This window comes from Zootoca vivipara, chromosome 7 (genome assembly GCF_963506605.1).
Source record: "Zootoca vivipara chromosome 7, rZooViv1.1, whole genome shotgun sequence".
Classification (NCBI taxonomy): Eukaryota; Metazoa; Chordata; class Lepidosauria; order Squamata; family Lacertidae; genus Zootoca; species Zootoca vivipara.
In genome coordinates this window covers 43025543-43038779 of record NC_083282.1, presented here as the reverse complement: position 1 = coordinate 43038779, position 13237 = coordinate 43025543, and the positions used below count along the sequence as shown (strand labels likewise).

General features: G+C 40.5%; 1 protein-coding gene across 1 annotated transcript; it reads left to right on the top strand.

Annotated features, from left to right (window-relative positions):
* Nucleotides 1–336: 336 nt before the first annotated feature.
* Nucleotides 337–12991, top strand: CMPK1 (cytidine/uridine monophosphate kinase 1). Its single transcript, XM_035122556.2, has 6 exons — nucleotides 337–655; nucleotides 5096–5242; nucleotides 6691–6843; nucleotides 7683–7759; nucleotides 7844–7940; nucleotides 9428–12991. The coding sequence occupies exons 1-6, from the start codon at nucleotides 464–466 to the stop codon at nucleotides 9467–9469; spliced, it is 708 nt and encodes a 235-aa protein (XP_034978447.1). The 5' UTR covers nucleotides 337–463; the 3' UTR covers nucleotides 9470–12991.
* Nucleotides 12992–13237: the final 246 nt, after the last annotated feature.

Genomic DNA, 13237 nt, shown 5'->3' with positions numbered 1-13237 from the left:
TGCATAAATCCATATATCTCTATATGTACATCCAAACGAGAATAGGTATTTATATATGTCTGTCTTTCTGTGTGTATATGTATGTATATATATGCTGGGGGGGGGCGCGCGCGCACACATACGCGTTTCTTTTTTAGATGTTGCTGAAAGTGTCCCCTCCTCATCCACGTAGGACTCCTCCTAGACAAGGCGACCCGACCCCTGTCTAAAACATCCTCTCCTCCGAAGTCCTTCAGCGGGCACAAGCGCGTGGCCCCGCCCTGTCCCCTGTCCCCGCCCCTTCTTGCCGCCATCTCGCCCCTCCCCCAGCAGCAGTAGCAGCGAGAGTGACCGGGCGGGAACCCGGAAGCGCTTTCCCTTCCTGGTGACACCTCAGCAGCCACCTCAGCCGGAGGAGTGAGGTGGCGTCGGGACAGTTAGCGAGCCCACCATCCCTGCCGGCGCGGCGCTTCCCCCCCGGCGTATGTTCTGTCGCTGCCTCTTGGCTTCCGCGGCTCGTGTCGGTCCCTCGGCTCTTCGGCTGGGCGCGGCGGCAGCGTCCTTGGTTTCTTCCGCCCCTTCCCCTCGCTTGCTGCTCCTCATGAAGCCGGTGGTCGTGTTCGTTCTCGGCGGGCCTGGCGCCGGAAAGGGGACCCAGTGCGCTCGCGTTGTGGAGGTAAGGGACGGAAAGGGCACCTTCTCCCTCTTTCTTCCCTCCGCGATAGAACTACCATGCCTAGCAAGCAGCGCGCCCGTAGAAGCGCCCTAGTCCTTGTCAACCGGCGCCCAGAGGATGATGGGGGTTGTAGTTGTGACCGGCTTGGCTTGTGGCCCTCGAGATTCTCAAATGGGTTGGACCCGACTTGATACCGGTGGGATCAAATATGCTACGAGTCTGGCGTTGAGGCTTGGAGCTAGAAATAGTAGCAGTTGCACAGTAAGCAGGGCAACGGATCTTATAAGATACACGTGATAAAAAAAGAGTCTTTTCTTTTCAACAATAAACAAACAAACAAAAGCTGTAGACCTCTCAGGGATGCTTCAGGGGAAGGTATTCCACAGTCAGGCACAGAAAAGGACCGATCCTCGGTAACTAGGCAGGTGCTTATGGAAGGAGGTGGTGATTATATTGTGGGCTAGAAAAATCTTGTCTTCAATGCTCATCTAAACCTCTAGCTTGATTGTTTCTGTTGGTAACTTATGAAGATCTTATGTTTGGAGGGTAAAAGGAAAAAAGCATTTTTGTGCACCTTTGCATTCATTCTGTAATTGGGGAATGGTTCAAGCTATTCAGCTATTATGGCTTCCAACTACGGTAATTAAAAGAATCTTCATAATCAATAAGCTGCTGGTCTTAAGAATCATTGGGAGATGCTGTTGGGTTTAAACCGACTTCAATTTGTAGTGTAAATATGCCCCTAAGTTCTAGACACTCACATAAAGGTGTAAAACCATGTCCAACTTCAAGGCTACAATGACACGTTGAGGGGGTATGAGGCAAGTACACACAGCACTTCTGCCTTAGAAAGCTTGTTGGAAAGAACCAAGGAGTGGTTAAGACTCTCTCCCTTGAAGCAGACAGAATTTCCTTTGCAGTCTTGGAGACTGCAAACTTGTTAAAAATAAAGGTTGACATGAGTCACAAATTTTCTGGCACTATATAAAACCTTAAAAGTCCCTCCCAATTCGTGCTGAAATCAAAAGTTGGGAGCACAAGTCATAAGTGGTATAAATGCATGTTGGGTTATGTGTTCTAATACTTTATTCCACTCTGAATATTTTCTGTGTAAGCTGTGGTGATAATGACAGCATACATTGCGGCTCAGTGCTTAATCCTTCAGTTTAGCTTTCAACTTATTCAATTGAAACAAAAAATAATTGATTTTGGCACCTTCTGTTTTGGAGACCTCTGCCATTGTATTTTTGAACTTTGTACAAGTACAGTGGTACCTCGGTTTAAGAAAAGTACTGTTTACAAATGATTCAGTTTACGAACTCTGCAAAACCAGAAATAGTGTTCTGGTTTGTGAACTTTACCTCGGTGTAAGAACGGAATCCAAACGGTGGAAGGGCACTGGCGGCGGGAGGCCTCATTAAGGAAAGTGCACCTCGGTTTAAGAACGGTTTCATTTTGAGAACGGACTTCCAGAACGGATTAAGTTTGTAAACCGAGTTACCACTGTATGCAGAACGGAGCCAAGTTTATGTTGCCAACCCCCATGTGAGCACTATGATTTTGACTAGTTTCTCAGTACCTTACTACTAATGATAATCTTACACCACATACAGTCATGAGTATGGGTAGGCAAGCTATGGCCCAGGGGCCGGATCCGGCCCAATCGCCTTCTAAATCCAGCCTGCAGACAGTCCAGGAATCAGCATGTTTTTACATGAGTAGAATGTGTCCATTTTAAAAAAAATGCACCTCTGGGTTATTTGTGGGGCCTGCCTGGTGTTTTTACATGAGTAGAATGTGTGCTTTTATTTAAAATGCATCTCTGGGTTATATGTGGGGCATAGGAATTCGTTCACCCCCCAAAAAAATAATACCGTAGTCTGGCCCCTCACAAGGTCTACCAGCTCCCTACTGAAAAAGTTTGCTGACCCCTGGTCATGAGCAAAGGAAGGAATAAGGCATAGGACACATGTCACAATGATTCTTAGTAATGACTTACAGCTTGGGTGTGGCTCCCAACTGTAAAACTACTTTCAGTGCGTCACTAAGATCCATTATTTGTATTGGCAAAATGCTGACCAGAAAAGATTTGTCTTACAAGGCAAGGAATGCAGTACACATTTTACCACAGCCTTTTAAGATCTCCGTAACTGAGGATTTTGAAGGAGAGAGCACATTTTGGCCCTTGTTGCAAAAGTGCCCTCAAGTGCAGTAATTTGCTTGTCTGAATAGGTATGACCAGAAAAAAAACTTTGATGTATATAGGATAAAGTAAAGGGATGCAGTTTGTAATACAATCTGTTCCCTGCTTTGGATGACATCACTATTTTGAAATACCGTAAATGAAGCAAGGACAAGACATTCCATATACAACTATGTCACATCTTTCATTTCAATCCTGGCTGCATTTACAGCCCTAGCCTAAATGTTGCACAGCAGTATGTCCCACAAAATGTGATTACGTATCCAATTACATCATCACCACATTACAATTATCTGGGTGGTTGTAAAAACTGAGGTCTACAGTTGCACTCTCTGCAAATATAGTGAATTCTGGAAGTGGAATAAATGGCTTGATACAGGCACATTTATTTCAGTGCAGTGCTTTCAAGAAAGTATACATAAAATTTCATCTTTAAGGTTTTTTTTTAATAAAAGTTCAATGTATAGTACAAAGCAGTTAAGTCAGAATATGCTAACTGAGTTGTGGGTTAGATTTACAGATACATAAATGGGTTCCAAATAGAGATTTATTTCTGCCGGTTCTCTTCTATAGAAAATGTTTTTAAAACCATAATCCTCAACTGCAGGCAGAAATACTGCATGCCGGTATGAGGGTTTTCAGGGTAAAACTTCTTATGAAAAGCTTTGATTTAGGTTATAGCTTCTGTAGGGAGTATTAGGAGTAATAGACATATTATTTATATACAACATTAGTTTAAAAATATGTAGTAAGGCTATGGAGCACACCACTAGGATCCTTTGAGAGATATCAGTATGCAAAATTTTGCCTTGATGTTTTACAAAGTAACATACATCTTACTGAGATTTAGGTGAATGTGTACTGAATTCCTAACGTCGTCTTCTAGCATAACTTTATTTTAGGCCTCTGTTGGCGGAACACGAATACAATGAAATTGTTCCTGCTTTGGCATCTGTTGGGTTGGTGTAACATCTACATATTGTGCTGGCCAAATTAACGTTCTAAATTCAGAGCAGTAAACAGTAATTATATAAACAAGCAGAAACTTATGGTGCAATTCCCCCCACACACCCTCACACCCTGCTCTTTAGCTAGGTAGCTTAGTAAAGGGACCCCTGACCATTAGGTCCAGTCATGACCGACTGGGGGGGTTGCGCGCTCATAGCTTACAGAGCAGTAAAAGCAAGGCAAGGTAGACTCCTGCCCTCAGGCTTGCAATGTAAAAGATGCATCACAAAAAGAAAATGGAGTGGAAGGAAGGAAGGAGAAAATAAGCAAGCTTGGATAATAATTCTAAGTTACAAGTTCCTGTAATGATTCGTTAGAATGGAAGCAGTTCAGGAAGAGGGGAAGCCAAAATCTACTGCTCTCCATTGCCCTGCATCCTTTCTTTTTTTTCTGCTACAGCTTGATGGAATGATTCTGTTCAGGTGACAGTTGTATTTGATAACACTTGTGACAAAATGATAACCTTATTTTCAGTTAATTGTTCAGAAGTTATCAATGGCTATTAACAGTTATGATTGTTGCATGCTACTTTCAAATTCAGAGGCACAATGCTTCTGAATACTAGTCACTGGAGAGTGAGCAATGTTGGAGAGGTCTAGAGGCCAATTGATACGCATCCAATTGACACATGACCTTGCAAGTGTGCATCCCCACAACCTGGAAGTGGCTGGGAAAGGGAATGGGGCAGGCTTAATGTGTGCTTCACCAACAGCAGGGGGTCAGGAACACACCCCTTGTGCAAAATGGTTGTTGCCTATATTGTCCTTCTTGTTGTACTTGTGGGCTGGCCACTGTAGGAAGCAGGATACTGGACTAGATAAGTCCCTTGTCTGATCTGATGGGGCTGCCCTTATATTCTTAACATTGCCACCTTTCCTTGGCACCTGGGTTGAATCGTGAGTCATTTGTCCAAGTGAGCTTGGTACAAGGGAAATTCTGTGTATTTTAAAATCCTGTTGATTGCATGAAGGTGTTGAGGAAATGGAAGACATATTAACTAATAGGTTTCTGCAAAGTTCCATGGAGGAAATAACTCCAAATGTGAGAGTTCTTACAAAGTTACATATTAAAGCCTAAAGGAAAATGTTCTATTCATATGTGGATTGCATGTTGTCTTTTAGTAATAGTGATGCATGTGGTGCATTTAAAAAGAAGAATAAGTATCAATTTAATTTAAGATGTTGCTTATACTTACTTTAGAGATATTTAAATGTATATTTTTCTTTTAGAAATACGGTTACACACACCTCTCAGCAGGTGACCTGCTTCGAGATGAGAGGAAGAGACCAGGCTCTCAATATGGAGAGCTCATTGAAAGTTACATTAAAGATGGAAAAATTGTTCCTGTTGAGATAACCATCAGCTTGTTAAAGAGGGTAAGATTTTAACACTGTGCTGACTATTCAGTTTTCCATGGGGGGCCATAACAAAACAAAACAGCTTAAAACAAAACTTTAATGTGGTTAGATAAAATTTTGCTTTCCCTTTGTTAGTAGCTAATAAAAACATGCAAGGCCAGTAGGGGGGTGGGGAGCTTTTTCAGCCTGACTGCTGCATTCCCTTGTGGGTTGCCTTCAAGGGAGGCGCACATGCTGTTTGTGGGCGTGTCCAGAGGAAAAAATGCCCAGAGCCATTTATGTGGCTTTAAACTTTGTTGAGTAAGGTACGTTTATACATGTGAAAGTCAGAAGTTTCTATGCACATCTCTCCATCCCAACGAGCAAGAGACATTATCACAGTTCAAGGACACATTCCAGCCAGGCAAAAGAACTCTCAAGGGGTGTGTGGAGCAGAACTAATGATAAGAAGAGGCCCAAGTGCCAGGCAGAGAGGCCTGGAGGGCTACATTCAGGCTCCAGGCATGAGATTTCCCACCACTGTGCAAGACAGATAGATGAATTACTTTTGTACCTGTATGTTTTTCACAAAAACAATGCTTTTCTCTTTAGGGTTGCCAGAACCCAGAGATAGGCAAATCACTCATCTACGAGGGATTTTTGTTGTTGTTAATAAATGCTGTATTCAGTTGCTGCAAGTAATTGGACTATATGGGCTATATATTTAGGATTCATTTGGCTAGAGCAGTGTTTCCCAACCTTGTGCCTCCAGCTGTTTTTGGACTACAACTCCCATCATCCCTAGCTAGCAAGACCAGTGGTCAGGAATGATGGGAATTGTAGTCCGAAAACAGCTGGAGGCACAAGGTTGGGAAACACTGGGCTAGAGCATGATGCTGATAATGTCAAGGTTGCAGGTTCGTTCCCTGTAAGGGACAGCTGCATATTCCTGTACGGTATTGCAGGGGGTTGGACTAGATGATACTCAGAGTCCCAGTTCTTTGATTGGATCCAGAGTTGCCATTATGTGAATGGAAGTGGCTGAGATCCTGCAAGGACTCCCTTTGGAGAAAAGGAAGGGAGAATCAATTCTCTTTGGTCCCTCTTGTAGCTCTCATTGCCATCTCTTATTCTGATCCATGAAATTCTCTGCCTTTCAGAACATCTTCTCTCCAAGCTGCAGAGTGAACAAGGAATCAGTGAAAACTGTCTCTCACCTATTTTGTTCTGTGTGAATGTCCCATCTATTTTATTATTGTGGTAGACATTTGTTCATTTAAATGCTTTTCCAGTTGTACCATAAGTATATTGGTATTAAGATAGTATGGAATTAACTTTAAGGTTGCAAGAAATGTATTTGGTACACCTGTAACAGTTCACATGAAAAGCACATGTGTATTTGTAGTACAGGGGGATTATTACTTAGATGTCACAATACTACGCTTGTAGAAAATCATGTTTAATATGAGCTCTCTGTTACCCATCAGGCTATGGATGAAACTATGGAAGCCAACGCACAGAAGAATAAATTCTTAATTGATGGATTTCCCAGAAATGAAGACAATCTTCAGGGCTGGAACAAAACCATGGATGGAAAAGCAGATGTATTGTTTGTTCTCTTTTTTGATTGTGACAACGAGGTAATCACAGTATCAAGACACTTGCAACTTTCCTCTGTGCTGTATGAAGAGAGACAATGAAAAGTGTTCCATTGTTCCATTTCTCTTTTCCCTTCTATACATTTGATACTAATTATGTGTTAATTGGTTCCATCCCACAATAAGCCTAGATAATTTTGTGGCAAAATTGTATCACATTTACAATTAACTGACATGTTGAGGAAATGTTCTATTGAATTGTCCCATAGCGGAAAGAAGTATTGGTTACCAGAGCATAATTAGAATTGTAGAAAGTGGGGGATATCTTTTTTTCCCTTTTGCTTCCAGCAGTAAATAAGTCTTTGCGAGCACTGATATTCTACAATATTCAGGCAAAATTAATTCTCATATCAACCATCTATTTCCCCCAGTTCTGTCATCTTGAAAAATCACTTTGTCCTTTGCATTAGACAGGGTATTCTCTTTAGGGAATAAAAGACAGCACACATTCTTGAATGCTGTACCTAAAAGATAGTTCAGTGTGTGTTGTATTTTGCCTGGTACAATGAATTTCAGTGGATAATTAGACTTCAAGGGCTTTTACCACAGTATGCTAGGTCCATTTTGGATATGCCTTTCTATCCTACTGATTGTGAAATGTTAGATTTCACGTGGCTGTAATAAGGTCTAAGTTTTTATTTCACTTAAAAGTTTACAAAAGTGGTGTTATCAATATACAGCGTAAGTAATTGAAGGTAAGATGAATATATTCATGCAAAATGTTTAATATATAGCTTTAGTCTTGTACCTTAAAAAAGCAAAGTATTTTGTTTACTTCTAGTGGCTTCATGTTTCAATAACCCTTTTATTTTTGTTTGAAGGTGTGTATTAACCGTTGCCTTGAAAGAGGAAAGAGCAGTGGCAGAAGTGATGACAACAGAGAAAGTCTGGAAAAGAGGTACTATGTCCATGCATAATTTCTATGTTAGACTTCTTGATGCTTTTCAATTTCATGACTTTGCTATATCTTTTTTCCCCTTAGAATCCATACGTATCTAGACTCTACCAGGCCCATAATAGACCTCTATGAGAAAATGGGCAAAGTTAGGAAAGTAGATGCCTCTAAATCTGTTGATGAGGTAAGTTGTGAAGAGAGAAGGTTTGGTTTTGAATTTCTTTGCAAGACCTATTAACCACACACATGGGCCAGGATTTTCTTAGGGCTCAAATATCCCAACTCTTCATTGGATTTCAAATTATCTTCTTTCTCTTACATGGGGAAGATACCAGGTAAATCTGTGGCCAGCGTTAAAACAGAAATGTCTGAACAGTCAATCAATTTACACCTATTTTCAGTTCATCAATTCAAAACAGCTTAACCCACCCAGATCCCAGTCACATTAGATGCTGCACATTAGATTGAAGGTGTGTGCAGGGGGTTTCTTCAGGGCACCATGCGTACAGGAATAGAGCATGGACCCAAGTGCACTGTACTTCATCCTACAATTGGTATGCCCTTATTGTCTAAGGCAGGATGGCACAATGGTTGATGTGGTTGGCACAGTGAGACAGAGCTGCAGCAATAGCATTAGCATTGCTTCTACTTACCAAGAGGGGGAGCGCTGAGGTGACACTGAGAATGGAATTTTGAGAGCACATTGACATGAGCACTGGATTCTCTCTGCCTGTGTGTCCATGCAGTCCTGACCTCCCTGCCACTTTTCCCTTCCTCTTCCTGGTAAGTGTTAGTGACTTGGCTGCAGAATCCTGAGCTTGCAATCCGGGATCACACTATAAATTTGATTGCCAGGATTGGGAGCTCCTTGAGACCCTCCATTATAGTTTCTGATTTTTGTACTGCAGATGACATTCAAATGTTCGAATCAGTGCAATGAAAAATTATTATCAAGGGAACAATTTATATGGTGAAGACAGGTGGTTGAAATACAACTATGGCCTTCTGTCAGGAGAACAGACACCATTAGTTTCCTTCTATCCCCTGAAATCCTCTATGCACCCCCCAAAAGCTGCAAAAAGATTGGGGACCCTTGAGCAGATATGGGGGACTGCAGAAGTAGGAGAGGGGGAGAAGTCCCATTGTGTGATTGGAAGTTTTCTTGTGCAACACTGGGTATCGTCCACAGGCCTCACCTTAAATTCAATGAGAGATAGAAAATACTGATTCCACTGTCAATCCTGTCCCTTCTGTGTTTCATTGATTACCTGACTTCCAAGCTGCCTCCATCACTTCTCTAAAATGTTTACATCTGTTTTCATCTCTAATTGCCTTAGACTGGGTGCTACACCAACCTGGCTATGCATGGTGGTAGATTGTAACTTGAATAGGCCTGTTGAACACAGTGATTATAAGAAACTCACAGTTCCATCCCTGCTGTACTTTTAAGGCTCTGAACACTTTGCGTTAGTGTTTGTCCTGCCTTTTTATACTATGAATGTGTTTTTAGCTTTTACTCTCTTTTAGTTTTATGTTCTAATGTGCAGTGTGTGCTTTTTTGATACATCATTTGAGTTAATTTTTTCATTTTTGAAAAAGCAGCTAATGAGTGCAATAAATAATTTTTTGCAGTATTTATGAAACGTGCTTGTAATGTCTTTTCTTTTGCAGGTTTTTGGCAAAGTCGTGAAGATCTTTGATAAAGAAGGCTAGTTCTCTACTTGAACACTGTTTTCAAACTTGCTTGAATCTTGCTTTAAGAGCTGCTACTATAGTTCATTTTATAATGGTGATAAAATATGCTTTTTTAAACACTTTTGTGTTGAAATCCGTTTTAAAATGGTTAATTCGAAAACCTGGTTTGAAATATGAGTTAGAATTAGATGTGGTTTGTCATTAAGATAGATACAGTCAAAAAGATTTGCAACTGGTAAAGAACCCCAATTGCACAACAAAAATAGTAATTAAATGCTAATCCTAGCTATTTTCAGAAAGCATCTGGTGATCCCCTGAATTTTTCTTTTCTTACTGCCAAAAGCCATGGTTTTTTTTAGAATCCAACATACTGAAATTGTAAATATAAGTAAGAGGGCCTGTTGATTTTTTTTTTGTTTCTTTTTCTTTTAGTTTTGGACCAAATAAGGGGAAATCGTATGTGTTGTTGTTTTTTTATGATATTTGCTGTTTTGAATGACAGGCAGTTGCTGTAAGCAAGTTTTAAACAGAGTATCCCCTTTGTATTGAATAGTTCGGTTGAATACTTGGTTGCTAATAAAGCAATGACCCTCATGAGGCACCCCAATATTAACCACACTACTTGAAACTTGTCCCGTTGCTTTGACATTTTGGTGCTCCCTGTATCCCACACATGCTTGAAGGCGAAGCCTCTGAGAAAAGGAACCGCACAGCATGCAGAGTGTGTGCAAGTGTGGCAAGAGGGAGAGCTCCTTTTCCAAAGATAATGAGGAGCAACAGTATCTGGAAATCACGTACGTTATAGTTTATAATCGGTGGGTTGGATTCAATCTACGTTGCACTTAGGTCCCACTGAAATCCATTTGAAAAGTTTAGTCATGATTAATATTAATCCCGTTGATTTTAATGGGAGAATGCAATCAGCAGAGCAATCCTTAACAGCTCCTCCAGGACCCATCCTGATAATCCCATTTCGCTAGTTTTGCACTGTCTACCCCCCCCCCCATGAGCACAGCAGAAGCCTCCACCACAGCAAAACCAGGCAAATACATACCATCTCAGAGAGTTAGGACTGCAGCCTAATTTAAGTTGGGTCAAGCCTAGTGCATTTAGGGCTGAGGTTTCAGATTATGTAGGTGCTGCACACATTTAGGTGTCCGTGTATTTGAAGTAATATGGGCATTTTTTATTTGCACTACCCACAAGGGTTAAGGAATCAGATATTTGAAAGCAGCTATTACGGTAACATTCACTTGCCATACAACTCTAGCTGCATGATAAAATTAATCTAGAAGCTTTGTAACAAAATTATTTATTCAGTGATTTGAAGTGTATGTTTTGAGATAGCTTGGAGGAGAAATTCTTATGATTATATTTTCCGCTAAAATTGTATAGCTTGAACATTTTGGCTCAATTATACGTTTGATATGGTTTGACCAATATAAAATCATACTAGATCTGTATTGTTTAAATTTAATGTGTTGCTGGTGGCAGAAATGAGTTTTTAATAACTTGATTAATTTGGATAACAAAAACATACTGAAAGGCTTGCACAACTGTTCTAATTGCACATTTCTTAAATTTAAAAATGGCATAAAAATATGGGGCTGGTTACTTAAATCTGTGGGATTATTATTCTTTTTAATTTTCTTAACATGCCCATTGAATAGGATCTGGGAAATGTGATGATGCATACTTATTTGTGTACTCATTAAGGTTTCTTGTGATGGTTGCTTCATAAGCTACCATTTTAACTATGTTTACAACTATTATTTTTCCTATTTATGTCTCTCTCTCACAGAATAGCTTTTAGTGATATATTTTGTCTTTTAATTGAAATATAATTAAGGAACTGCAATTGACTTTGACCAGCTGAACATTTGTGCTTTGACTTCACCGGTGTTCTCAAGAAGTATAAAGCCTAAGTGAAAATGTGTGGTATTAGGATGAGATTTTTGCATTAAAATACACCATGTTATTGAGATTCGTCGCAAAAACTTTGAAAGGTGCAGCTATTTTGTGGGGGGAATCATGGCCAACTTTTCTCAGAGCGTGTACAAACCAACACATAGTCTTATTCTAGAGAATTGGCTTTTCAAGTTACTTCCCCACAGGGAAACCTTGACTGTCTGCAAAGAGAGCCCTGTATATCTGCCATAGAATCTGCTTGTTGCACAGGATTCTGGGGAGTATTTTGGTGTGCACTCGACTCACAAAGGACTTTAGGAAGGTTTGTTGCAGCCCAGCTGTTACTCCTTGCAGACTGAGTACTCCATGTAGGACACACATTCCAGGAAACCCTCTCCTGATCCATTGTTATCAGTTTTGTTTTGTTTTACTGAGGATAATAAGCATCTATGGAACTCTTGGTTCCTTATGAACATAGTTTGAACCATTGCCCCTAAGCATACTGCCCCTACTTGTAGTAACAATCACTAAAGCTGATTAAAATCACCATCAATTCCCCCCACAAAAATCATTCTATATACATCTTTGAAAATGGGAAAATCTACTCTTCTCCCTTTCTGCTGTGAAGGACAATCTCTGCGATTTGCTTATGCCTTAGTAGACATGCTTATGGCCTAAAATAGTGAATTTGGGAGCTGGGATCCTTCTTGTTGGTAGCTGGCTAGCAAGTATTTCCTGGAAGTGGGGGTGAACCTGGTGTTTATAAGCATACTGTGTTCTTGGACTTGTCTCTCCCAAAAAGGAAAGGTAATCTATTTGTAGTGATTGTCTGCTACAGCAGGAAGACAAAAAGGGATTCAGTGGAACTAAATTCAGGCCTGAGTCAAAGGAGGCTTGAAGATAGATGGGTGCCCAAAGGGCTTCTTCAAATGCTCAGATAGGAAACCTGTATAACCACAGTTTGTGTGCAGAATGCTGCCACATGCTTTGATTGTGGCATTTCCTACACTTCAATGTGCTGGGGGTAAAGGATCTATGTATGCTGATCCTGTCTGTAGGCTATCAAATAAGCCAACATAGTATCAAATGGCCTGAAGTGTTACCAACAAAACCTTTTAGAAAGTCCTTCCGTAAAGTTAGTCATTAGATAAGAATCCTCATTGTAGTGATATTGCGGTGTTTGAATTTTACGAATATTAATCGAAGTATGTTTTCTTGCTATGTATTCTGCTATCCGTTTGAAAACTGAAACTAACAACTATATATTTTATTTTTAAAAATATGCTACCAATATTGAATTTGGGATTTAATCGTGTTGTTTAAACAATTGGGATTGGTTCCTTTTGTCACTCTTATTGATGCCATGAATGCAGTGTTTTTCTCCAAACTGACTTCTCTCTCTCCAACCCCAATTTGGAGCAGCAAATTGTAAAAAAAACTTCTAAAATGTACACAAATAAAATTTTGTTCTCAAATAACCTACTGGTGAATTATTGCCATTATGTGTCTGCAAAACATAGCGGCTCTACCACTGTTTTTTGTAGGAACACATGTGGGGGAAGTAGGGCAGGGCTGTCTGAAAATCCAAACACCATCCTAGTGATATTTGTACTCGACTACAGATGGGAGGGGGGAGTGTTTGATTTGTAGCTACAGTATGCATTTTGGAAGAAAGCCCTGCTACCGTAAATGCCGTAAATGACAAGACTCAGAACGTGGCCGTACTCTTCTTAATTACTCCACTTTGCCACAAGGAGGAGTGCTTGTTTTGTATAGAATGGCTAGAGCTCACAGGTGAGAGGTTTAGGCTCTGTATATTACTGCTAAACAAAAGTTTGTCTTAAGTGTTCATCATCACAAAGTAATGATGTGGTTCAA